The following is a 25,295-nucleotide window of genomic DNA, read 5'->3' as shown; positions in this document are numbered from 1 at the left end:
GGGGGGGGGGGGGGGGGGGGGGGGGGGGGGGGGGGGGGAGGGCAGGGCCCTGAGTGGGGGAGGGTCATACGTGGTGGGACATAGATGGGGTGGCCTATGGAGATGGGCCCTAGGGGAGGACATGAGGGAGGGCTGTGTGGCACCCACCGGGGGCCATGAGATCCTGGCCCTGCCATCAGTAGCCTTACTTTGGTAGAGCTGGACTAAGGTAGTCACGTCTAGGCTGCCCAGGGAAGGACTCCTCCACTGTTCCGTCTGTCCCACTCCAGAAGGACAGAGCGGCGGCCCAGGCCAGTTCTCCAGCACCCCCTGGTCACCTTGCCATCCCCCCCAACACTCTGCCCCAGGTATCTGGGGCAGGGAAGGGGTGCAGAGCTGACTGGGACCCAGGGCCCACCTGCCCTGAAGGTCGCGCTCTGCTCTTGGCGTCCAGGATGTGCCCTGCCTGGGGCTGTTGCCGTCTCCCTGGTCGGCTGCTCAGGGTGGCAGAGAATTCTGGCCATAGGTCAGGTTTTGCTGGGTCTGGGAAGACTTGAAGCAGGAGGAGTGTCCGCTGCTGCGTGAGTGTGCAGCCCCGGGCCTGTGGCCATTCTGGTCACACTGATGGATCGGCCCTGCAGAGGTTAGCAGGATGCCTGGCAGGGGACTGAGCTGTCATTTGTCTCTCAGTGACTTTGTCACCGGTGCTCTTGATCCACAGAAGCTGGGAGTGAAATGGAGGTTCTGAACTTGGTGTGAGGTGTCAGGGTAGAGCAGGGGCAGGGGCAGCCCGGGTGCTTGGTGCCCTTCGGGTCCTGTCACCTGTCCCGGCGTCCGCTCCTCAAACCCTTGGAAGGACCCCGCCGTGATAACAGAGCTTCGATGTGACTTGGCTGGTAGTGGAGGCCCTTGGCGAGCTTCAGGACAGGTCAGCACAGGGGCTGAGGCATGGTTAGAGAGGAGTTTTCAGCGTGGCCCTGGCCTCCAGGGAAGGCCACCGGGCTGGAGCTTGAGTTCTGTCACCGACGGCCGGTGATTTAATCAGCCCTGCCTCTGCAGCAACACCTCCACGAAACCCTAAGGGATGGCATCTGCTGGCAGTGTGACTCCCCCTACCCTCACCTCGCCTGGGCATCTTTTCCGTCTGCTGTTTCTGAGTCACATCCTTTATGACAAACTGCGAATAGGAAGTACGGTGCATTCTGGGTACTGTGAGCTGTGACAGCAAGTGGTTGAGTTCCGGCAGAAGTGTGGAGGCCTGGGGGCACAGCTGGTGAGGCACCCGACTCTTAGTCTCATCTCAGGTCTTGATTGCAGGGTTGTGAGTTCAAGCCCTGCATTGGGCTCCGCACTGGGTGTGGAGCTTCTGTTTAAAAGTGGAAAAAAAATAAAAAGGAGTACGGAGGCCCGGGACGTGTGGCCGGCGTCTGCAGAGGGGCCAGTCTGTGGCACTGAGCCCCGGCCTGTGGGGTCTGATGCTAGCTCCTGGTAGATGGGGTAGAACTGGGTTGTGGGAAGTCGAAGAAGCGGTTGGTGTGGAGACCCCCCCGCAGTTAGAGTCAGAAGCGTTTCCAGTAAGAATGGCTCAGAGTTTCCCCAAAAGGCCAGCAGAGAGCCTCACGGGAGCCTTTGGACCAGGGCCGTCCTGGCAGGTCAGCACAGAGGACAGCTGCCTGTGATGCTCAGGTTCCGAAGACTTAGTTCAAGGAAATGAGCATAAACTTTCTCACTTAATAACTTCATTATTAAAACGATTTCGTATGGAAAGTTAAGAGTTCTTAGATAATTCTGAAAGATGCTAGACTTCCGTCGTAGTTTGGCTCCCTGGGGATAACAGCAACCGTGCTTCTCTACTCCTGTAAGCGCGCTCAGAGGGGGGCTGCTTCTGGAGCAGGCTCTGAGGCTCCTCGGGAGACCCTGCCCCGGTGGCTGCCGGGGAGACTTCGCGGGTGCTGGCCCCGTCAACAACACGTCCTGGACGCGCGTGCTCTCTGGCCCATGGGGCGGGCTTCTGCAAGCCAAGCCCCGCGGAAGCCGCTTGGAGCAGTGTCTGAAGGCCAGACTCTGCGATGGCTTGCCTTTCCGATTCCTGCCCTCCCATCCGCGGTGCACAGCCAGCTGCCTGTTTCTTCGCCAGTGGCGGGAGTGTTTCGTGTTGAAGGCGTGTTCAGATGATCGCATTTCGGGTACACAGGGTTAAAGTACGTGAACCTTTTCTGTTTTCTTTTGCCTTTTCGATGGGATTGCTGGAAAACGCAGATGTATACAGGTGGTCGTATTTCTGTTGAAAGCGTTGGTTCAGGCCCGAGAGGTCCTGAGTGGTGGTGCGGGACCGGCCCTGGGAGTGCTTTTTTTGAGGGGGCTTCATGGGCAGCTCCCCACCCCCGGCCTGGGCGCCCCACGTCGGGCAGCAGGGAACCGGAACAGCGGGCCTGGAGGGCCAGGACTGGGGCCGGGCCTCTCTTGTGCAGGTTCCTCCTTGTGGCTTTGGGGTTGTTTAACAGCCGATATGCGAAGAAGTCTCGAAGACTTTTGTCCTGGTTGGCAAACGCAACTTAGTTCGGACTTTTTGGTGACAACTGACAGAAAACACACAGTGACTTGGGCAGAAATAGAAACCCTGGCTCTCCTGCTAGACAGGCCAGGGCTGGGGGGCTTCGGGCCAGGGTGGGGCTTCTGGCTGCGGGGGCTTCAGGGCCAGGACAGCAGCTGTCTCACTGTTCCTCGGTGTGCGCTCAGGACCAGACGGGTCCCCTGCAGATGGGTGTTAAATGAGTTTAGAAGATGCTGAGCACGGTCTCTCCGGTGGAGCTGACTTTTCTCCCTTCTCCACAGCAGATGGGGCTGCTGGGCAGGGGGATAGAGGCCCACTTCCGAGTGCCCGGGTGCTGGCTGTGTCTTGGGTCCTTATCTATATGGCAGGAGTGGGGGGTGTGAAGTCGGGCTAAACAGAAGCGGCCGCTGTGTGACTGTGGTGGGCCTGTCAGGCAGAGACCCCAGCCTGAACCACCCGAGCTACTGAGCAGACCGTGTATGTCCTTCGTTGCATGTTGATGCGAGTCTGAGGGCCTAGGATGACCCCTCACAGCCAGCAGTGAGCAGCTCTAGGGAAAGGAAAGGTGGATCCCAGGAAGGGAAGTGAGTCCCGTGGCCTTGGGGCAGAGGCAGCCACGCCCTCCACCTGCACCGCCCTCCACCTGCACCTCAGGCTGCTGGGTCTGGCTGGGCCATGCTCTCAGCCCCTCCCGCCCCTGACTGGGACATATGGGCCCTTTTCCCTGTGCGGGGCCTCACAGACTCCTGTCACTGAGGGACAGTGTCCCTTTTCTGCCCCCAGGCTTATCCTCCATCCTTCCTGTGGCCACACCTTCCTCCAGGGGCTTATTCCATGCTTGAGCCTGTGGTCACCAAACAGAACAGCCATTTCAGAGACTTCAGAATAAACCACACCCGGAGGAATTCAGAGCTGAAAGGCCAGAGGGACCGCCTGCTGGCTGACTCAGGAGAGCGGTCGGTCGGGGCCTGCAGGCTGCCTGCACTTTTCTGATAGCTGTGTGGGGACATCGTGCAGGCTGCAGGCCGCTCACTGGCTTAGATGGGCAGGTCCGCGGGGTCTCGTGGGCTCAGCGCACTGTGCAGCCACCACAGTCCACTTCAGGCCGTGTCCGTCGGCCCAAGAAGAAGCCCCGTGCCCCTTGGCAGGCACCTGCCTCCCTTCCCCCAGCTCCCACGATCCACCTCCCAACCCTCTGGCCCTGCCTGTTCTGGCCCTTCACGGAAACGGAACCCCATGGTGCGCGGTCCTCATGTCTGGTCCTGGCCCACAACGTCCTGATTCCCTGCGAGTCGATGCTGCGCTCCCCCCAGCCCAGCGGCGTTCAGTGCACGTCTGCTGCTTCCTGGGGCAGCCCCACTGACCACAAATAGGAGTGAATCTCTCCTGCCCCAGTTCTGGAGGCCAGAGTCTGAAGTCAGGGTGGCAGCAGGGCCGGCCCCTCCTGAGCTCTGGAGGACGGCCCTTCCTGCCGCCTCCAGCTCCGGGGACTCCTGGCGCTCCTGGCCTGTGGCCGTGTCCCTCAGCCCCTGCCCCTCAGCCCCTGCCCTCCCACAGCTCCCCTGTGTCTGCGTCCCGAAAAAAAAAAAAAAGATGGGGACAGCAGTCGGATTTGTGAGTCTTCATCCAGGCTGATTACACCGGCAGTGCCTTTTTTTTTTTTTTTTTTTTTTTTTTTAAGTAGGCTCCACCAGTGTGGAGCCCAGCTCGGGGCTTGAACTCACGACTGTGAGATCAAGATCTGAGCTGAGATCAAGAGTCAGACGCTTAACTGACTGAGCCACCTAGGTGCCCCTGCACCTGTGTTTCCAAATACAAGGCCGTGCACAGGTTCTGAGTAGACATGACGTTCAGCGCAGTACCGCGTGGATAGACCGCGATCTTTGTGTCCACCGAGCAGCTGTTGGATGCCTGGTGCATTTGCTCTGGGCTGTCGTCAGTCATGTCTCCGCAGACATTCATGTATTTATGTAGTTCTGCGTGGTGCTCATTTCCCATTCTCGTGGGTAGACCTGGGAGGGGAACAGCCCAGTCGTGTGGCCATGTTGTGTTTCACTTGGTGGGGAGCCTTACCGCTTGTCTTCAAATCTGAGTTTGCACAACAGACTTCAGAGGTCTTGCTCCTTTTTGTGGTACGTAGGTTTGTGTTCTGAGTTGCTGGTTCCCCATGACCCAGAGATGCTAGCATCAGAGGCTGAGGGGCAGTCGAGCACATGGGCATCTCCACTGAGCAGGGTGCACGCAGCAAAGCCGGCTGACGGCGCTCCGCAGCCCATGCCAGGCACGGGGGTGTAGTGGGAGCTCTGTGGCTTGTGGGGCGCAAGGCGGGCAGCTCTTGGCTTATCTCTCACGTCTCCCCCAAGACGGAAGTAGGTTTGTTCGACCTCTCCATGCTGTCTTCTGCAGATGGGGTGGGGCGACCTGGGGGTATATGGAGAACCTTCCAGAGAGACCCCGAATTTGGACCAGATGGCCGCAGAAGGGATGCTTTTCCCAAACTTCTACTCAGCCAACCCGCTGTGCTCGCCATGTAAGTTGGGGCTGGCCCGTGGGCGCAAAGAGTGGGGACCAGGACTCGGGCTCCACCCATCTTCCTTCCAAGCAGAGCACCAGAAGGGCCGGCAGGCGGGTGCGGCCCTAACCCTCTCCCATCGGGGCCCCAGCAGTCTGGAGCACCTGGACTCCATGCTGCCACAGGCCACCAAGAGCACGGAGCACGTAAGGGGTTTGGGGGCAGAGGTCGCTGCTCATGGCACCTGCTTTTCCTTCCCGGAGCAGAGCGGCTGTGGGTGGTTCAGGACAAGCGCCCCCTCCTCCCAGGACAACCACTTGTGCTGGGGAGACTCCTTACGTGCTCCCCCAAGGAGGAGAAGGAAGGCCGGTGGGGGGGCACGAGAGCTGCCGTGCCAGGCGCTGTGCCCACCAGGCTCTCTGGAGACGCCAGCAGGAGCCTCACGGAGGCCGTGACGTTTCTGTTTCCTCCATGTAGCGCGGGCAGCTCTGCTCACGGGACGCCTGCCCATCCGCAGCGGCTTCTACACCACCAACGGGCACGCAAGAAACGGTACGTGGTACTCGCGGGCATCTCCCGTGGCACCGGACGGTGAGGGGGGCTGGGCGGGCGGGGGTGTCTGCCGCCGTCCTCACGTGTGACCCGGCTTCTGCGGGCCGGCTCAGCGAGCACCAGCTCGTTCCCGAGGCTCAGAGGCTCCGTGTGGGTGTAGCCCATCGTTTAGAGCAGGCCTCCGTCAGAAACCGTGTGTCGTAAGTAAGTGAAGAGGAAGGTGGCCTTAGTCCTGGTCTTCTCGGGGCCTCGGTGGAGAGTCGGGCTCCTTCCCGGCAGCTGCTTTGCCGAGGACAGGCTGGACAGGCACCACTCCTTCCCGGCTGCGTTCCTGTCCCTGGGGCTGCCCAGCAGCTGGGGCTCAGAGCGGGAAGTGTGCCGGGACAGTCGTGCTCCAGAGTAGGAAGCAAAGGGAGCCAGCTCCGTGTGCGCACACCCTGCATTGCTCTTGCAGCCTACACGCCGCAGGAGATCGTGGGCGGCGTCCCAGACGAGGAGCACCTGCTGCCCGAGCTGCTGAAGGGGGCCGGCTACGCCAGCAAGATTGTGGGCAAGTGGTGAGTCCTGACGCTCCTGCGGGGCGTGCACAGCCGGCCGGCGAGCGCAGGGGCTCTGTCTGGTGGGGAAGCGGAGAAGCAGCCGGGAGGTGAAGGACAGTCGCTTGGTGTGGGATCGTCGGACCCGCTGTCGTGACCACAGAGGCCACGGGGTGCGCGTGCGTGCTGTGCATGCCGCGGTGAGCAGGTTCAATGGGGATCCCCAGATGTGCAGCCCCGGATGGAAGATGTGAAGGTCACACGTTCTCTCCTCCCTTTCCCGAGCTGTGGGGCTCTTGGAAGAGAGCAAGCCCACCGTCTCCGGGGAGCCTTTTCTGATGTCCAGCCCTCCTTGCGCCTCCTTCCCTGCACCGTGGCCCCTCTGCCCTCAGCCACTCTGCAGCTTGCTGGCACTGCCTTCTCGGGGATGAGCGCCCTGGCCGCGTCCTGTGCACAGCACAGTAGTCACAGCCGTGGGAGGTCCACGGAAACCGGAACGGTAGTCTAATCGTTAAGAGAATCCTGGTGATCCAGGAGCCGCCTAACGAATGCTTCCTCGCTCCCGAGTCTCGCTGGGAGCCGTCCTGCCGAGCAGTGCTCGGACGAGGTGGTGGCGGCCAAGCAGAGCTGAGGGGGTGCTTGTTGCCTGCACAGTTCCGGGCAGTGCCCGGAAAGCCCGGGGAGACTGGCAGAGGCCGGGCACAAGGCCAGCCAGGGCCGTGTCTGGGTGGAGCCCACGGAAGGGAAGGGCCCTGTGATGCCCGGCCTGGCAGCTCTGCCCTGGGTCCAGCAGGCTTCCTGGGTGGGGGTCCCAGTCTCGGCGGGGTCCCATCACAGGCCTGTGGACTTTCCTGACCTTCTTCCTCCCAGCCCAGCGCCACAGAGCCAGACTTCTGGGCTTGGGCAACTTTGGGGCTGGGTGGAGCCCGCTCCGGCTGCCCTGGTCCCAGGGGCCGCAGCCGGCTGCCCGCTCCCACTCGCATGAGGGCAGCGCTGGCCCCGCTGCTGTTCTGAGTTGACGGCTTAGCATAAGCAAGACCTCGGTCGGCTGTTTGTGTTAAGCAGAGGCCATCCGAGCTGGTGCATGTGGGTGTGCTGGAATGCCACGCTCAGCCGGTGTGACCCCTCCCGGCCGGTGCTGGCGTGGCTGGGGAGACATGACCATACTGGAGCAGCAAGCCCGGGCAGACACGAGACGCGGAGAGGAAGTGCAAAGCGCAGAGCTGACAGGTATCTGCAGAGAGAGAAGTCCCAGCAGAGCCGATGCTCCTGCCCCTGGCGGAGGGGTTGCAGAGGCCAGAGGCCGGCGTTGGCCTCGTGGCAGTCGGGAGGCAGAGCGTCTGAGAACCAGCCGTGGCAGCCGAGGCCCCAAGAGACGCACCTACTGGCATCTTTCTTAGACTCTGTCGCTGGGCACCTCGGTTCTGGCCCCGCGTGGCCCACCCTCCCCCACTACACCACACCGCACCCTCCTTGACCGAGTGACCAGCGCCCGGGGATCCACACGAGCCACTGGAGCACCTCTGAGCAGGCAGGTGGGCCCTCTGGCTACCTGCTCCAAGGCCTCCCCAGAGGCAGCAGAGCAGGGAGACTCTGCTTTCAAGCTTGTGTGGCTGTGAGACACAGGGGTGAGCCCACTGCCCCAGTGGGGTTGCCGTGCTACCGAAGAGCCCGTGGCCGGAGTGGAAAACCCCCGTCTACCTGCGCTGTGCGTTCTGAAGAGCAGACGGGTCTGTGCTCAGGGACTGCTGGCCCCTCCCATGGGCACCTCCTATTGGCAGAACTGACAAAGGGAGGGTTGTGAGGGGTGGGAGTGCTGGGCTTCTGATGCCCGCAGTACAGAGAGCGTGGGCTGGGGAGCATGGCCATTGTCATCCTGCAGGCCCGCCCATCCCCGTGCAGGGCCGGGGTGCTGGGTCACTGGTGCTGTCCCGTCTGTGATGAGGCCAGGCTGGGGCGGTCAGCTCACCCAGGGCCCCCGTCCATCTTTTGGGGCGTGATTATCCATAACTGGGAGAAGAGGCTCTTAAAGACCTTATCCCGAGAGGTTGGTAACTACCTCCCTGGAACGTTTCCTTCCTCACAATCTCAGAGAAAGCTGAACCCACAGAACCGTCCTGACTAATGAAAAAAGGAAGCAAGCAGAGCATGGAGATGGGGCTGCATTCAGAGTTCTGGGTGGGTTCTGGTGGGTGTGAGATAGCTCACCATGTGTCTTCCCAGAGCCCCTCCCAGCATTCCGGAGGGATGCTTGAGTGCTCCCCTGTGCCTGGACACCCTGTGTGGCCAGGGCCCTCGACTTCGACGGGGGTGAGTGGGGTCCTGGTGCCTGCCTGGAGGAAGAGGTCTCGGGGTGCCTGGGGCTCAGCACACGTAGGGCCCGGGAGGGACACTTGCTCCGTGAAATATTCTGTGAAGGCAAGGAGTTGTCCGTGCTCAGGACTTTGGGGTACCTCTGAGCAGGGGTCCCTAAAGTGTCCTGGGTTCCTGTTTCTAGGCATCTGGGCCACAGGCCTCAGTTCCACCCCCTGAAGCATGGATTTGACGAGTGGTTTGGATCCCCCAACTGTCACTTTGGACCTTATGACAACAGGGCCAGGCCCAACATCCCTGTGTACAGGGACTGGGAGATGGTCGGCAGGTAACGGGTCCCTTCCCTCCCCACCCTGAAGACAGCAGAGCCCAGCCCCGCCCTCTGGTGCTGCTCTAGGAGCAGGACGGAGGTTCTGGAACCACCTGCTCCCAGCGTTGGTGTCCCAGCACACCAGCGCTTGGCTTTGTCGGCTGGCGGCTCTGCCCGCGGTTTATAGGACCGTGGCTTATAGGACCCGCCGCTTAGGGTTGCTGCTTGAGCCACATCTGCAGGGGCTTTAACCTTGAAAAGGTTAGCAATATGATGAGACCGAGACCCTCCCCTGAACAAGGCATGTTCACACAGCACCATGTTCATTCAGCTTCTGAGGTTTGGTTCCTGAAGCTGTTGAGCGGCCCTGGGCTCTGGCTTCGAGGCCGTTTGCACCAGGCTGGCCTGTGGGCCGCACGCTAGGGGCCCACGGGGCTGCCCCCTTCCTCAGGAGCCTGCCAGGAGCACTCTGCTGTCTGAGCCAAGTGGCTCCCCGTGCGCCCGACTGGCTGCGGGCCTGCCTTCACAGAGCCTGCAGCGTGGCCCCGCTGGGGTCGGCCCCGGTCTGTCTCCAGATTCGTGTGGCTTGATTTTCCTTTCCTCCTTCCTTCCTTTTGTATTTCACATTTTTGGTGGAAGTTTTTTGTGGTTTTTTTTTTTTTTAAGATTTTAGTTACTTGACAGAGACATAGCGAGAGAGGGAACACAAGCAGGGGGAGTGGGAGAGGGAGAAGCAGGCTTCCCGCCGAGCAGGGAGCCCGATGCGGGACTCGATCCCAGGACCCCGAGATCATGACCTGAGCCGAAGGCAGATGCTTAACGACCGAGCCACCCAGGCACCCCTTGGTGGAAGTTATTGCTGTGCATCATGGGCCAGAAAGCAGGGTCAGGCCCTTGCATTTTCATAGCAGTCTCATGGAGAGAGAACGCGCCCCGTTGGAAGCGTGGTTCGGGGCTCCCTGGCACGCTCGCGGCGCTGCGCAGACTTGGCCAGCTTAGAGCGCCTATGCGCCGTGAGCTGCCCCCGGCCCTGGGTGACCGCACACCCGCTCTGCCAGCCTCCCTGTCCTCACACGTTGCTCCTCCCAGATGGGGGGGCTGCCGTGGGCCAGCTTCAGTGACATTTACACACACATTCGCGTTTCGTCTTTCTTGTGAACGAGGCCCGTAACTTTGCCTATGAAATCACAGAAAAGGAAGCTTTCTTGGTCTTCTAAGGTCTGATTTTTGTCTGGGTCTATGTTATTTTCAGATATTATGAGGAATTTCCAATCAATCTGAAGACTGGGGAAGCCAACCTCACGCAGGTGTACTTGCAGGTAATGGAAGCGTGGGCTGGGTAGGCCCCGCATGAGGGAGGCTGGCCTCCAGGCACACAAAGGTGGCGTCTTCTCCTCAGGAAGCTCTGGACTTCATGAAGAGGCAGCAGGCGGCTCAGCGCCCCTTCTTCCTCTACTGGGCCATCGATGCCACTCACGCACCTGTTTATGCTTCTCGGCCCTTCTTGGGCACCAGCCGGCGGGGGCGGTGAGTCCTTGGTTGTAGAGACATGGACTCCCACCTGGAGGGTTCAGCCGTGCTTGATTACCTCCAGGGACGGGGCGCTCAGTGCCATTACATCTTCAGTTACCCCTCACGGAAAGAGACAGCAGCCCTCCTGCTTCCCCGAAGCTGTCCCATGAGCCCGGCCTTCGTGGGAGGAGGGTTGTAGTGGTGTGGTTGGTTCTGTCCTGGGTTAGCTCTGGGAACTGGACTTTTCGTCCCCTCTTTGAATTCAGCCAGTCCGTTGTGTTGTCCATTCCTGAAGTCGTGACTTCACTGCTCACTGACGCCCTTTCTCCCCAAGGTACGGGGATGCTGTCCGGGAGATCGACGACAGTGTTGGGAAAATCCTGAGGCTTCTTCGGGACCTGAGGATCACAGAGAACACGTTTGTTTTCTTCACATCTGACAACGGCGCTGCCCTCATTTCTGCTCCTAAACAAGGCCAGTGTTCCACGCACCCTCGCCTCTGCGGATGGGGCTGCCCTCGGGACCCCGGGATTTCTGAGGCTCCATCAGGGCCACTCACCCACCCTGGTTAGAGTGTGAAGGGGCCAGCCTGGGGCCTGTCCAATGAGGGAGACGCCCACTCCTTCCTGGGGGCCCTAGTCTGGTGGGAACAGACTGTCACACAGGAGACCGGCAGGGACCACCAACACCCACAATACATGGAGTACTCTTCTCTCCTAAAAGGCCAGAGCGTCTCCAGACCTCATGGGAAGTGGTGTCTAGGAGAGCAGGGACCCAGCCCCCCACCCCACAGTGCTGGCTTGGCTCAGCGAGGGTATCTCCACAGGGCCGTGACCCCCTGGGGCTGCTCAGCAAGCTCTCAGGCTGTTCTATCTTGTTGAGCAAGGAGGTCCCACCCTCGTGTCCTTTAAGTCGCCCCCCCCCCCCCCGTGGCACGTCTCTTTGTCCCTTTTCCTTTAAGGGGCTGGGGCCTCAGCAGGGCCCTGAGTCACTCAGAGGGCTGTGGAAGGAAGGCCACGGGGAGCAGGAAACCCCAGGGGGACAGGCCTGGGTAGGGAGGTGCGGGGGACCCTGCAGTCGGGGGGGCTCCTACGGCTGGTTTTCCGGGGTCAGATGGGCTCAAGCTGAGAAGGAATCATGTTGGTGACAGAACAGCAGTTCAGAGTCTGGGCCTGGCTGGTCTGGGGTCCCGAGGAGTGCCATCCACGGCCCATGGAGGGATCTTGTCCTCACGCAGGCTCTCCCCGTACAGCTGATGGTCCCAGAGGTGAGGGTGACACCCTCTGTCCGCCCCCCAGCAAAGGCCCCGGGCTGGCTGGATGCTGCTGTCCCTGCTGCGCCTACCCAGCTTGGTGCCCCGAGAGCCCCCGATGGCCAGCCCTCGCTTGGACCACTAGCCTCCCAGGCCTGGGCTTCAGTGTCCCATCTTCGTGCCTAAAGCATGGAATGGTTCACACACACAAAATCCACATGCTTAGTTGTAAGAATGTAAATCCGTACGCTCGCCTCGTAGCATGCGAAATAGAGGAGGACAAGCACCCGTGGGACCCGTGAAGCCCCCAGAAGGAGCCACATCGGTCCTCCTCGCTGTGCTGCACGATTCTCTCGCGTGTGCGTTCTGTCTACCTGTGCTTGCTCGTTGCCCTGACGCGCACTTCGCTGCTCTTCCGTTGGCTCTGCCTGCGCACACGTGGGGGCGGGGCTCAGGGCCGGCCGGGGAGGGACAACAGCCCTCCCGTTTGTCATGGGGGCTGGGGTTGCGGGAGCTCCAGGCCGCTGGTGCTGGCGGCAGCAGGGCACCATTTGTCCTGGGCTCTGGGAGCGAGCCAGCCTGGCCGGGGCTGCCTGCCCCCCAGCCCTTCCACACTCGTGGTTCACAGTGGGACTTCTCAGAAACAGAACCCTGCGCTCGACGGAGCACCCTCCGGGGGACCCAGGGGCCGACACATTTGAATCAGGCTCCCCACACGCACACGGGACGCTGGAAGACGCAAATGTCTCAGTTACATGGGCCTTGCAGGCAGCCGTGAACCCCATCAGGGCTCCCTGGGACCCGTGTTGCCCCTCTGGCCAACGCCAGTGGTCACGTTGTCTCTGAGCGGTCGCACTGCCTTAGGGACACAGCAATACTGCCACACGATCTGCAGGCCCTGTGACCTTGAACTTGAGCGTCATTCCTGAGGGGCCAGGAGGGTGGCGGGCAGGCTGTGACAGACGGACAGCTCCTGAAAGCGAGTGGCCAGCAGGGTGGGTGCCACCCTGGGGACTCAGGGTAGGCATCTGGTGCGTGACGACTCTGTCTTCCTAGGTGGTAGCAACGGCCCCTTTCTGTGCGGGAAGCAGACCACATTTGAAGGTGGGATGCGGGAGCCTGCGATTGCGTGGTGGCCTGGGAAAATCCCTGCAGGCCAGGTGAGTCACGTCAGCCACTCGCGCAGATGAGACTCCCAGTTCCTCCACACCAGGAGGTAACTGGTGAAGGGCAGGTGGAGCAGGCACTGGGACATCAGGTGACGAGGCTGCCTGTCCCTGAACGTGGCAGTCCTGAGTGTAGCTAAGTTGAACAGGTTTCTTTCCTGCAGGACTTGTCAGAGCCTTAGTGTGCCGGTGGACGTCACGAATACCTGAAGCCACAGGGCATGCTGAGTTTCTAAAAGCTTGTTTGGCCGCAAAGTGTGTCTCCCAGGCCACTGGTTCCATAGGCGCACTCACAGAGATAGCAGCCCTTTTCTGCCCCTCGGAGCCTTTTGCTCTGTCCTTCCTTCCACCGAGAACCCCCCACACAGGGTCTTCTCTCACTGGGTGGCTCAGTTCAGACTCCTGACAAATACCGGGTGTCAGGGCCACTGTTTGGAAATGCTCCTCCACAGTCTCTGGACTGGTCTCTCCCCTTTACGTGCTCCAGGGAGCAGTGTGATCAGTTCAGCCCTCAGCCACACCACGAGGGACACGGACTCCCTTAGGGTTTTTGTCACAGTTGCCACGCTCGGTGGCTTACACAGCACCCTCATCCACTTGGGCTGGAGGTCGGAAGACCGGCCAGGCCTCCTGGGCCAGGCTCACAGCTTCTGGAGGCTCCAGGGAGCATCCGTTTCCTCGTCCTTCCGGGCTTCTCCAGGCACCCACGGCCCCTCCCTCCACTGTCCAGGCCGGCAACGGCCAGTCGAGTGTCCCCTTGTCCCTCTGGCTCTGGCCCCCCAGCCATGTCCACGGTCAGGGCCCCGCGGTGACCCTCGTCCCTCTGGCTCTGGCCCCCCCGGTCACTGTCCACGGTCAGGGCCCCGCGCTGACCCTTGTCCCTCTGGCTCTGGCCCCTTGGCCATTCCCAGGGATCCAGGATCAGCTCCTGTTTTAAGGCCAGCTGCTTGGCAGCTTTGATATCTTCTTTACTATGTAAGGAAACGTTCACAGGGTCTGGGGATTAGGACGTGGACCTCAGTAGGGGTGGGTGTTGTTCTGTCCACTATCACATCACCATCATTACCACCGTCGCCACCGCTCCCATGCTACATGTTAGCAAACTGTGGCCCCAGGAGAGGAACGCACTTGTCAGGACTGCTGGCTGTCAGGTGGCAGAGTGGGGAGCAGGCCCCAGGCGTGGGGCGTGGAGCCCCCCCTCCGCCCCTGGCTCCCCCACAGCTTCTCCCTCCGGGACCGTCTCCATGGGGACCTGTCTCCCAAGGGAGGGCTCCAGCCTTTGGGATCATCCTCATCCGCCTGGCTCGCCACCCTTCTGGGCCCTGCTCCCTAGAGGAGAGAGTGTGCCGAACAGAGCCGTGTGGCCTACCCTGCGCTGTGTCCCTCGGCACACGCTGAAATTGAAGCCGACGGGTTGTGAGGCCTGTGCCCTGTGATGACCAGGGGGGGACTTTATTGAACCACTCTGTCGTGTGTCCAGCAGGTTCAAATACTCAGCCCCCCTCATGCCTGGCAGGGTGACTGTTCCAGAGTGGAGTCTTGGGAGTGGTGGTAGCACCAGCCAGGACGCCCACGTGCCCACAGCAGATGGACTGCTTTTTCTTAAAGACGTCATGCATGTTGAGAGTTTCTGTCCTTCAGGAAGAGTTTCTTTGTGTGTTCCCAGCTGTCCTGTGCGCATAAGGATGATGTCAGATATCCTGGTCTACCCCACCATGCCACCCACACGGCAGTGTCCCCTCCCCATTTATTTTTTCCAGGCAGTTAAAATATTTGGATTTCTTTTTTTCTGTTTTGTCGGAAAAAAGCAGCAAGGGAGAGAAGCTGTGGCAATGAGATAATGCATTGGCCGCCGCCTCCTCTCTACAAACCTCCGCAGAAGGTTTAAGTCAAATGCCTTCCCGTTCCCCCACACCGGGCTGCAGAACCTGCGATGTGAGCAGCCGTGGCCTGTGTGCTCCGTGTCCACACGTGATCCCGGGCGTGGGAAGCAGTGGCTGGAGGTCCCAGCCAACCGCGTGCACACGGGGTGCCTGCCTTGCCAAGCCTGCCAGCAGACTCTCCAGACCTCCCCACTGACCCGGCCCTCACCCCCAGATCCAGGCCACTGAGCTGTGTGGTGGGAAGAAGGAACCCGGCGGGCTCCAGATGAGGGGAGCAGACGTGCATCCGTGGGGACCAGCACACGGCTCTTGGCCGAGAGCTCTGCTTTCCTCAGACCCGTCTTGCTGGTTGCGTGGAGTTAGACCGTGCGCTTTGGGCCAGGGTAGTCTCTGGGCCCTCCCGTCAGCCCCAGCCAGCGGCCCCTCCTCCGTGCTGCTCTGGGCCTCGCGGGTCTTTTTTCCACCCGTGCTCCTACCTCAGTGTTAAAGTAATGGTGACAGATGGGCTCAGAGGGGCCGGCCTCACCAGGCTGGACCCCGCCGCCATCTTCCTGCACCCTCTTCTCACCTGTCTCCTTCTGATTCATAGTCACCATGGAAACGAAGGCTCGGGACTTGGGGATGGGACAGTGTGAATCTGCACTCGGCCCTAACCTCCCAAAGCCACTCTCCCAGGGAGAGGGCTTGTCCCTCCACTGCGGGGTCCTGGGGCGGGAGAGTGAGTGTGGTGGCCCCACATGCTTCAGCCTGACCCTCAATGACGTGAGGGGCTCCAGGACAGCCTGGAGCAGGGTGAGGCTACAAAGGCAGGGCCCAGAGGAAGGAGCCGGGGCCAGGGTGTGTGCACCCGCATGTGGACATCGGGCAGAGAGGGTTTCTGTCCCTGTGTGTGTGCGCTGAAGGGGGTGCGACCATATGCCCCTGGCTGGGCAGCAGATGGGCCCATGCCCGGGGACCTGAGCCCTGGCTGCCATCTGGTCAGCACAGGGCATCCTGAGTGCACCTCCGTCCCATCATTTCAGGTGAGCCACCAGCTGGGCAGCGTCATGGACCTCTTCACCACCAGCCTGTCCCTCGCAGGTCTGGCGCCGCCCAGTGACAGGGTGATCGACGGCTTGGACCTGCTCCCCGCCATGCTCTGGGGCCAGCTGACAGACAGGTGGGTTCCAGCCGGGCACTGGCCCCCCAGCACCAGGTGACAGAGCCAAGCCTAGCTGACAAAGCAGCTTCCTCCCCCAACTGGCTCAGGGCAGGGGGAGCACATGAGGGGCAAGAGCCCTGGTCCTCTGAGACCATTCCCAGGACCTGGGGCATCGGGGCACATCCAGGCCCAGTGCTCGGGGCGGAGGGACGCAGGAGGGAGGACAGACTGTTCTGCCTGAGTCACCAGCCGTCCAGACCCCTGGAGCCCGGCCCCATCCTGGGCTCCATCCCCGCTGGATCCTTCGTGTCCAGACTCAGCTTCTCCCCAGCTTGAGACCAGCTGCTGTTCTGCTCAAACAAAACGAGGTTCCCAGGCTGCTCTGAGGGACATGAATTCTGAAACGCCAAGTCGTGTAGCAGGGGAGCGGCCCCACCGTCCTCGGAGCCGCCCGCGGCCTCGGCTTTAGGGCGCGGATGAGACAGCATTGTTAGGTGTCTTCAGCGTTGCTTGTCTTTTCTGTCTTGAACTCTGCACAAGAGCTGGTTTACTGGTGGGGAGCGGGTGCAGGTGGTGGTGGTCTTAGCAGGCTGTCTGCCCCGAGGTGAGGGCCAGAGCCACTCTCTGCCTGCCACCAGCTTCACCCCCAGGGCCGAGAGCCGAGGGGACCGACCATGGGGCTCACCCCTCACAGCCTGGTGGACCTGTTCACCTTTGTGCCCAGTGTAAGCCCAGCATAGTCATTTCTGTAACACGTCAGCATAACCGTGCACCCACAAGTTTCTCATGTCTCCTGACCCTCTCCCTTCCTCCCCAACAGGCCAATATTCTATTACCGCGGCAACACGCTGATGGCGGTCACCCTTGGCCAGTACAAGGCCCATTTCTGGACCTGGACCAATTCCTGGGAGGAGTTCAGACAGGTACGGGGGCTTGGGGTGCCGTGGACTCTGCACCCCCAACACCCTGTCCTTAGGAGGACACCTCTGGACAGCGCAGGCCAACAGGCAGCCAGGACCAGAGGCCTCTGCAGAGGGCTGGTGGCCACAGGGTTCTCGTGCTCGCCACCTTACTTGTGGGCTTCCAGACTCACTGTGGCAGCAATCCCCAACCTCTACCAGAACACTCTCGGTAAAGGGCATGGCAGAGCCCTGTTGCCTGGCCTGCGCTCTTGGCACAGGACTCCTCCAGGCCCCCCCAGCCCTTCTAGCTTGTGTCCAGGGTCCCCGCACCTGCTGTCCCTCCCCGCAGCTGAGCCCGTCCTTTCTTCAGGTACAGTCTCCGCCATCCTGAGCACCTGGGACCCCATCTCCTATCAGGCAGGGCTGCATGTGGTTTGTCCTTTAGGTGCTCAGAGGCTAAGAGGTCATAGGAGCACCCGAAAACCCAGAGCCTGGCCGTGTGGGCTTGGGGGCGGCTGTGTGGCCTCGCTTCTCCCTCCAGGGCCTTCTCTGGCCCCGCTGTCGGCTGCCCGAGAGTCCAGGTGGCACAGGAGCAGCCACCGCTCAGGCCCCCCTGGGGCTCCCTGGCCCTGCAGGCTCTTGGGGCCCCTCGGGTCAGGGTCCAGTCAGCCCCGGCCCAGGTAAGACCCGTCCCAGCTTCCACGCGGGCCAAAACCCAGAAGAGCTGGGGGAGCTTCTTTCAGAAAGGGTGTTGGGAAAGTGCAGAAAGTTCTGCAAGTGGAGCAGCTCCCTGGGTGACCCGTCTTGTGTTTACAGTGGGCCAGGAAGTATCGGGAGAGGCCGTCCCCGCCCGCGGACACAGGGCTCCCTCTCCCTCAGGGCTGTTGGCTTGGCATAGCTTCTGAGTTCTCAGCAGATGAAGCACACGGTTCTTTTCTTCTCTGTGTAGAGGTCAGGGGAGTCCCTGCCTAGGGGGCAGCTGCCCGGTGGGGGAGTGGGCTGACCGTCGGCTGTTCTGATGGCCCTTCTCCCTCCAGGGGTCACTATGACCCAGGGGGTGTGTGAGGGTGCGAAGGGCCCAAGAGGTAAGGGTGACAGCGTCCCTGCGGCCATTGGCCGCTCCCTGGAGCACCAGGGGGATGGCAGGCCACCTCTTCCCAGCCCTTCCAGGCGGCTGACTCAACTGCCGGCAGCTTTGTTCAGAAGCCACGGGGCTGCCCTGCTGGGGCACAGCCAGGCCCGGGCAGGCTCCCAACCTGAGGGACAGGCCTGGGGTGCGTCTCAGCCAGTGTGTGCAGGTCTGTGGTCCCTGGCTTGGGAATCACCCACATGGACCTTGCTAGCTTCTCAGCTGTGCTCTGTGGCCCGGCCACACCCCAGGTCAGGCTTTTCCGTTCCCCTGGGGCTGGCTGAGCAGGGAGGGCAGAGGAAGAGGGAGGGGCCAACTTCCCTGTGCCAGCCCAGGGCACAGCAGGAGTGGGGTACACACATCCCACATGTCCCACACTTAGCCTAAGTGCAGGGCTCCACGGGCCAGGGCTACGGAGGGGCAGGTGTGCCCCGCTCCCCATGCTCCGCTCTGTGCACAGGCCTGGGCTCTGAGGGGGAAGGGGCCACTGGGGCTGGCTCGGCTTTGATGCCCCACGGCGGCGCTCTCCCTTACGGGACAGCAGTCGTAAGGGAAATTCTGTGCTAATGAGCAGCGTCTTAATTAAATCGCGTATTTGATTTGCATCTGAATGAGGATTTGTGTGTTCTGTCTAGACCATTAGCTACCAACATTTTTGTGCTGGAGGTGGTGGCTCTTTCGTTGTCGAATCCATACATGTTCTCCAGCACTTCTGCTCCCAGAAGGTCAAGGGATTTTGCCCACTTGGGCATCCATTATTGGCTGCCCTCTCCATCTTCGATTCTCCTTATTTTTCTGGCCACTGATTCAAGAATCACAGCTCAGTGCAGATAAATGAAATTTCATGGGTTCCTTACTTCCTGCTTTATTGAAAAGCAGAGTATTACCTGCTCCACTGACCAGCTGTCCCTGACAGACACCGGGGCGGGGGGGGGGGGTCACACACGGGGGGGTTGCCCATCGCCTGCACTGGGGCCTGCAGAAAACCTTCCAGTTGCTCGTGGTTGAGAAGCGAGCAGCACACATCTGTCCCCAGGCCCCAGTTCTGGGGTTCACGTGCACAGGTCACAGCCACCTCTCCAGACCCTGTAAGCCTTGTCCTGTGTTGGCTGAAGACTGGAGCCAAGCTGCTTGAGGGGCCCTGGGCTCACCAGGGCGTCAGGATTCTGGCTTTTCCTGTTCCCAAGTCAGGGAGTCCCGCATCCTGCAAGCCTTGGGGACAGAGCTCCAGGCCATGAGCGCAGCAGCTTTGGGAGGGAGCCCCAGGGCCATCCCAGCACCTGGACGGTGCTCACGCCACACGCTGATTTCAGAAGCTGAAGCTGCCCTCCCCCCCCCCCACCAGGAGAGGACCCCTGAGGGCAGGGGCGGCCTGGGGAGGGTGTGGAGCTGGGCCTGATGCACACGATCTGTGCTCCTGTGTCCTCGAACATGTCAGCAGTAGTCCGTTTCAGTCCCTGCTGTTCCCGGGGCGTCTGGGCCGCCGCCATGGGCCTCTGTCTCTTCCTGGCCTCCGAGGCGGCCCAGGAGCCTTCAGGGAGCGCTGAGCACGGGGCACTGCGGCCGCAGGAAGCAGACCAGGTGGGGTGGCTTCGTCCTGGAAGCTACCAGATGGGCTAAAACAGTTTATGTATTTTGTTTAAGTGGTAGCACTCTTTTTTTCAAGATTTTTTAACCAATCTCTATACCCAACATGGGGCTCAAACTCACAGCCCCGTGATCGAGAGTTAACACGCTCCACCAACTGAGCCAGCCAGGTACCCCAAAAACATTTTAAAGAGAGTCAATTCCCATCCCCCAAAAAGGGGTACAGTGGGGTACTAAAAACACAGGTATGAGGGCTCAGCGGCTCCGAGGCCAGGGATGTGGGAAAGACATCCTACAGGAGGCCTGCTCCGTTGCGCTCAGCCCCAGAGCACTCACTCGTGCGTCCTGGGACGCAGCACGCGGGAACGGGGAGCTCCTGCCTGGCGGGATGCATGGCCACTGCTGCCTGGGCTCCTGCGGCATGGGCGCACGCACGCACATGCAGGCGTACACGTGCGTACATGCACACACGTACACACATGCATGTACACGCGTGCACACACACGTGTGTACACACGCATGCACATATGTGTGCACGCACACGTGCATACATGCACGTGCGTACACGCACATGCATGCATACACGTACACACACGCATGCGCGCACGTACACGCACGCACGTACGCACGCACGTGCATACATGTACACACGCATGCACACACGTACACACATGCTCACACGTGGACACGCGTACACGCACATGCACACACGTACATACACGTGCACGCATACACGCACATGCATGCACACACGTACACGCATGCGTACACACGCACATGCATGCACGCACGGGCACACGTGCATACACGTACACACATGCACACACGCATGCACGCGCACACATGCGTACACACACGTGCGTACACACGTACACGCACACACATGCGTACACGCACATACATGCACACAGCCCTCACCATCCGCCCGGCCTCTCGTTTCAGGGTGTTGATTTCTGCCCTGGGCAGAATGTCTCTGGAGTCACCACCCACACACAGGAGGAGCACACAAAGCTGCCCCTGATCTTCCACCTGGGACGAGACCCGGGGGAGAAGTACCCCCTCAGGTGAGCCGGGGCGCAGGGAGGCCTTTAGGCTGCTGAGAAGACGTTGGCCGGGCCCACCCAAGTGCAGGTGCTCACCAGCGGGTTGGGTGTTACCAAAGAGTCAAATGCGCGTCTTGAGCTCTTGGAGACGCAGAAGAGCACAAAGCAACACACGGGGGCCTCCTGCCCCCAACAGGTGCTCCAGGCCTGTCCTCTGGTGTCTGCCGTGGCAAACGCTGCTTCTTCCGGCACGGTGCCGTGCGTGGCCTGCTTTTCTCGGGTGCGCCCATCTGCCTGCCATCTGTCTACCTCTCCCACGGGTCCGTGTGACCCCCACCTGGGCTGCCTTCAGGGACGGCTGCACTGGGGGCTTGAGGGTCCAGATGTGGGGTGGACGAGAAGCTCTGTGCATGGCAGGCAGCACAGCTTGGAAAGATCCACCCCGGGGCCCCTGCCAGCGAGGCTCTGGGACGGGGCCTTGCCGTGCCATCCAGAGCACCTGAGACACTGCCCGGGACCTTTGTCCAGCTTTGAGGCCCAGGACCCTGGGAAGGAAACAGGTGTGCCCACACCTACATCCACTGGAACCTCACACGTGGTCTTATTGGTAGTAGGGACTTTGTAGGGGTAGTTAAGGTGAGGGTCGAGGTGAGGTTGTCCTGGACTAGGGTGGCCCTACCTCCAATGAGAGTATCCATGGGAGACAGAAGAGGGAATGCAGACACAGGGGAGAGACCACGTGAAAACGGAAGCAGAGATGAAGGGACATGACCACTGCCAAGGGACCCCTGGAGCTTCCCAAGGGGGTGCGTTCCTGCCTGGATCTCAGACTCCAGCCTCCAGAACCGGGAGGGAAGAGATGCCGGTGGTCTAAGCCCCAGTCTGTGGCCATTTGTTACGGACGCTCCAGGACACTCACAGGTGGGAGCTGGGAGCCCCTTGTGGTTATCACCAGCCACAGGTTTGGAGCCCAGGGCCACGTGCGAGTGGGGTTGGGGATCAAGCTAGACCAGGGGGAGGCTGGGAGGAAGCAGTCTGAGCTCCCCTTCTGCCCCTGGAAGTAACTTCAGAGCCAAGACCCAGCAGGACCATGGGAGTGGATGGCAGGGCCCGATTTCTGGAGGAGCATGACTGCCCCCAGGGTCCCCCAGAAGTCACACGTGCCCCCGTCACACTTGTGCCCATGCTCCAGACAAGGAGACCAGGGCAGACCTTGCCAATGAGACTGCTGAACCTAGCTTAAGCCGGTCCTTCCCAGTGCGTCTGGCCAGAGAATCGTGGAAAGACTTGACACAGGCCTTGAGACCTGCTTTGAAAAGCTTGCAGGCGGTGTGTGCAGTGAGCACAGCCTGCCAGACGGGGTGGAGGGCCTGAGGAGCAGGGCTGACCTGGGAGTGCCACAGTTGCGGATCCAGAGACCATGATGAGCAGGGCAGGACCCACTGCTCCTGCCACACAAATCTGGGCCAGAGGGACCGAGAAAGCAGAAGGCACCAGGAGCCTGCAAAGATCTGGGTCTGCTCGGGGGTGCGTGTGACCCTGGCGGTGCCTTGGGGGTGCTGGCCGGGCAGCCTGACTGGTGAGGCAGGAGTCGTGGTCTCTGTGCCCGCAGCCTCATTTGTGGGGAAGGTTCCTGAGGTGCAGGCCTGCTCCTGGGCACAGGGGTAGAGGTGGGGGCCGCTGACTGGTGGCTCCATCAGGGAGGGATCCCTCACTCCCAGGCCCCTTTCCGACCTGCTTAGGTGGCCTACCTTGATGGCCTGCCCGGGCCTCCCTCCCTCAGTGACCTGGCACTCTTGCCTCTAGCTTTGCCAGCCCCGAGTACCTGGATGCCCTTCGCGGGGTCACCTTGGTCGTCCGGCAGCACCAGAAGACCTTGGTCCCTGGACAGCCCCAGCTCAACGTGTGCAACCAGGCCGTCATGGTATGTGCTTGATACGCTATGGGCTGCCGATGCTGGGAGGGTGTCCCTGGGGCCGTGTGACGTCTGCACACCCCAGACCCTCACCCATAGACTGGAGCTGTTGTGCTTCCGGAGGCTGCTGGGGCTGTGGGCTCGAGCCCCCCTTCTGTCCTGATGCTCTGGCGCAGACCTCCCAGGTGGGGCAGGGGGTCGCTTGGCTCCTCTGCAGGTGTGGACACGCTGGGCTGATGGCCTGAAGGTCCCGTCAGGGACAGACCTGGAACCCTGTGGGCACTGCCTGCAAGTCCTGTCCCTGTAACTGTGTGTGTGTGGCACCCCGCTCCACAAAGATGGGTGATTCCGGTGTCCCAGTGTCAGAAGCTTTGGCTGCACCCCAAAACCCACCGAGCACTGTCAGGATGGCGTAGCCCTGTGTTCCAGCTGGACGGCCCCTCTCCCCGAGCGGCCCGCAGACCCGCGCGGTGGTTTGGAGAGCAGCTGAGCACGTCGCAGCTGCCACGTGGAGTCCAGCCTGCGCTGAGGAGCCAATGCGGCGTGGGGGGCGTGGGCGTGGGGGGCGTGTGCTGGGAAGACCGAGTCGGGCATTAGCAGCGTCTTCCGGGTGCTGGGCATGATCATAGGGTGGGCAAGGCTGCCTCGTTAGCCAGGGCCAGTGTGGGGGTGGCCTTGTCGCTGCTGTCCACACCTGGGGCTTCGTGTCCTGAGGCTCCCCAAGAAGGACATTTAGGGCAGAAGCCGGCAGGGCTGCCTCCTTCCCTCAGAGGGGCGGTCTGCCTTGTGAACTCACAGCAGTGCAGCAGAAGGTCCCCGTCTCAGGACCACCAAGGTGCCTGGGGTCCCAGGAGCCTGAGAGCCCTCCACGCCCACTCCAAGCCCCATCTTTAATCTTTCTGTGAAAGCGAGCTGTCCCCACCCCCAGCATGCCCTCTGTCGGCGAATGCATGTGGTGCCTGCCCAGGCTGGGGCTCCAGGTGGCAGCGTCCTTGCCCACCGCGTGCAAATGTAGTGGACGTGGGGGTGGAGGGACCTGGCTGGGGCGCTGCTGCAGCTGGCTGACCCCTGGACCCGGAAGAACTGGGGGACCAGCCCTCCCCCGCAAATCCCACAAGTGAACTGAAGGCAGACCAGAGCAGTGTGGATCAGCCTCCAGAATCATGGGTGCTGGCTCCCCACAACCTCCCAGACTGGCAGAGTCTGTATCCTGCACACACTCTGTCACTTTGCTCTGCGTCCGACGTTGAGAACAGCTTCCTTATCCAAAGCCTGCCTTGCCCCAGCGGCCGGCCCCACCCTGCATGGGCAACCAGAGGCCACGTGATGCCACACAGGGCAGGAGAGACCTTCACCGGGTTCTCACTGCCCTTGATGTTCTGATTCATTAACAGCCTCTGAGGCCCCCTGTGGGGGGAGTGCCCCCAGGGTGATTCTGAGTCTCCCGACCAAGGCACAGGGACACCCCATGGGCAGTGGGGGGACATGGCGAAACAAGGAAGTCTCCCTCCTCCGGACCGGGAGAAATATGGCCATACAGAGCAAATGTGGACATTCACGTGCCCTGCCGAGGGGCTCCCCTGAAACAGGCCAGCTCTGACCCCGGCTGACGATCAGAGAGCTTTGTGTGGATGATCCTGAGCAGGCTGAGGACCCTCCTGAGTCAGCTGTTGTTGAAACGTGGAGACACAGCAGGGCCGGTGGCTGCCTGGCCGCGGGTCCTCACCCTGAGGCCAAGAGGCGGTGGGGCAGGGCAGGAGTCGGGCCACTATTGAGCAACTTCATGTTCTCTCTTCTTGTTGCCAGAACTGGGCGCCCCCAGGCTGTGAAAAGTTAGGGAAGTGCCTGACGCCCCCGGAGTCCATCCCGGAGAAGTGCTCCTGGCCCCACTAATACCTGCAGGCGGGAGGACTCTGCCTCAGGGCTCCCGCGCCGGAGGAGCCCCGCTGCCCTCTGCCCTGCCCACACCAGACACACCTCACCTGCCGCCAGCAGCAGGACCTGCAAGGCGCCACGTGGCCCAGACCTAGTCCTGGCCCGGCTGACCCTGCCAACGGTGACCCCCAGCCCCAGAGCTGAATGCTGCCCTGCGGCCTCCCTCTGCCGGCCTCCATCCCAGGATCCAGAGGACGTGGCTGCGACCCGAGTCTCGCTGTCACAGTCGGCTGTGCCAATCCTGTTTTGGCCCATTGGCCCTATGCAGAGGGTCCCCCTGCACCCCTCCAGGGTGGGGTTGTGAACGTGGAGGGGGATCCTGACCGCAGCCAAGGAAGGCCCCCCTGGTCCAGGGGGGACCTTGCTCTTCCACCTTCCTCAAGGATCCTGACCCCAGTACCCTGTGGGGCAAGGCGGTGCCTCGCAGCTGCCCCGCCGACCCTCCTCCCCTGGCTCGGGTGTGGCCTACCGCGAGGGGCCTGCGCAAGCGGGTGTAGACTGCCACCTCACCGCACCCTCCCCGCCCCTGCCCGAAGGCTTGCGTAGCCGCCTTCCGTAGAGGGGGCTTTTCACGTCTCTGCGGGGATTGTGATGCCGAAGCTGCACCGTTGTAAGACTTGGGAAATTATGAAGAAAAGTTTTAGAATAAAGGAACAGGCATTTTTGGTTTTGTTTTTTTTAAGAGCTATATTTTTGCGGAAGTTGACGGGAGGGGGAGGGGGAGGGGTGCGCTGGAGTGGAATTCGCTCCGTCCAGCGCCGGGCTGCCGAGCCACCGCCCACCTCCGCTGACGGGGCGGTGCTCTCGGGTGGCCCTGGCCCTCCTTCCTCCCAGACTCTCCCGGGGCCGGCCCCACCCCTCCAGGGCCCGGCGCCCCCGCCCCTCGGGCTTTCCCCGGGAGCCCGGCCCGGCCTGCGTAGACGCCGATTTCGCCCCCCGGCCGCGCGCAAACCGCCCTAGGCGGGGACGCGTTTGTTCAGGGTACAGAAAAACAAGCGCGCCTTAACAACGTTGGCACCTAAGATTCGATGAAATACGGTAGTTCCTTCGGGCGGAGGCGGCGGCCCCGCCCCA

The 25,295-nt window shown here is 61.6% G+C and overlaps 1 protein-coding gene across 1 annotated transcript in view; it reads left to right on the top strand.

The window, feature by feature from the left end:
• Nucleotides 1-24,875, top strand: part of GALNS (galactosamine (N-acetyl)-6-sulfatase) — a 25,519-nt gene extending 644 nt beyond the window's left edge. The window contains exons 2-14 of the mRNA XM_021702396.1: nt 4,940-5,063; nt 5,523-5,597; nt 6,052-6,154; nt 8,631-8,774; nt 10,009-10,075; nt 10,156-10,283; nt 10,603-10,742; nt 12,577-12,680; nt 15,592-15,728; nt 16,531-16,633; nt 20,271-20,392; nt 22,178-22,295; nt 24,093-24,875. Coding sequence (XP_021558071.1) covers nt 4,940-5,063; nt 5,523-5,597; nt 6,052-6,154; nt 8,631-8,774; nt 10,009-10,075; nt 10,156-10,283; nt 10,603-10,742; nt 12,577-12,680; nt 15,592-15,728; nt 16,531-16,633; nt 20,271-20,392; nt 22,178-22,295; nt 24,093-24,179 — 1,452 coding nt within the window. The 3' untranslated portion in view covers nt 24,180-24,875. The remainder of the gene's footprint in view (nt 1-4,939; nt 5,064-5,522; nt 5,598-6,051; nt 6,155-8,630; nt 8,775-10,008; nt 10,076-10,155; nt 10,284-10,602; nt 10,743-12,576; nt 12,681-15,591; nt 15,729-16,530; nt 16,634-20,270; nt 20,393-22,177; nt 22,296-24,092) is intronic.
• Nucleotides 24,876-25,295: the final 420 nt, after the last annotated feature.

Source organism: Neomonachus schauinslandi, chromosome 16, assembly GCF_002201575.2.
Source record: "Neomonachus schauinslandi chromosome 16, ASM220157v2, whole genome shotgun sequence".
NCBI lineage: Eukaryota > Metazoa > Chordata > Mammalia > Carnivora > Phocidae > Neomonachus > Neomonachus schauinslandi.
The sequence above is the reverse complement of the archived record's forward strand: the minus strand, read 5'-3'. Positions and strand labels throughout refer to the sequence as shown.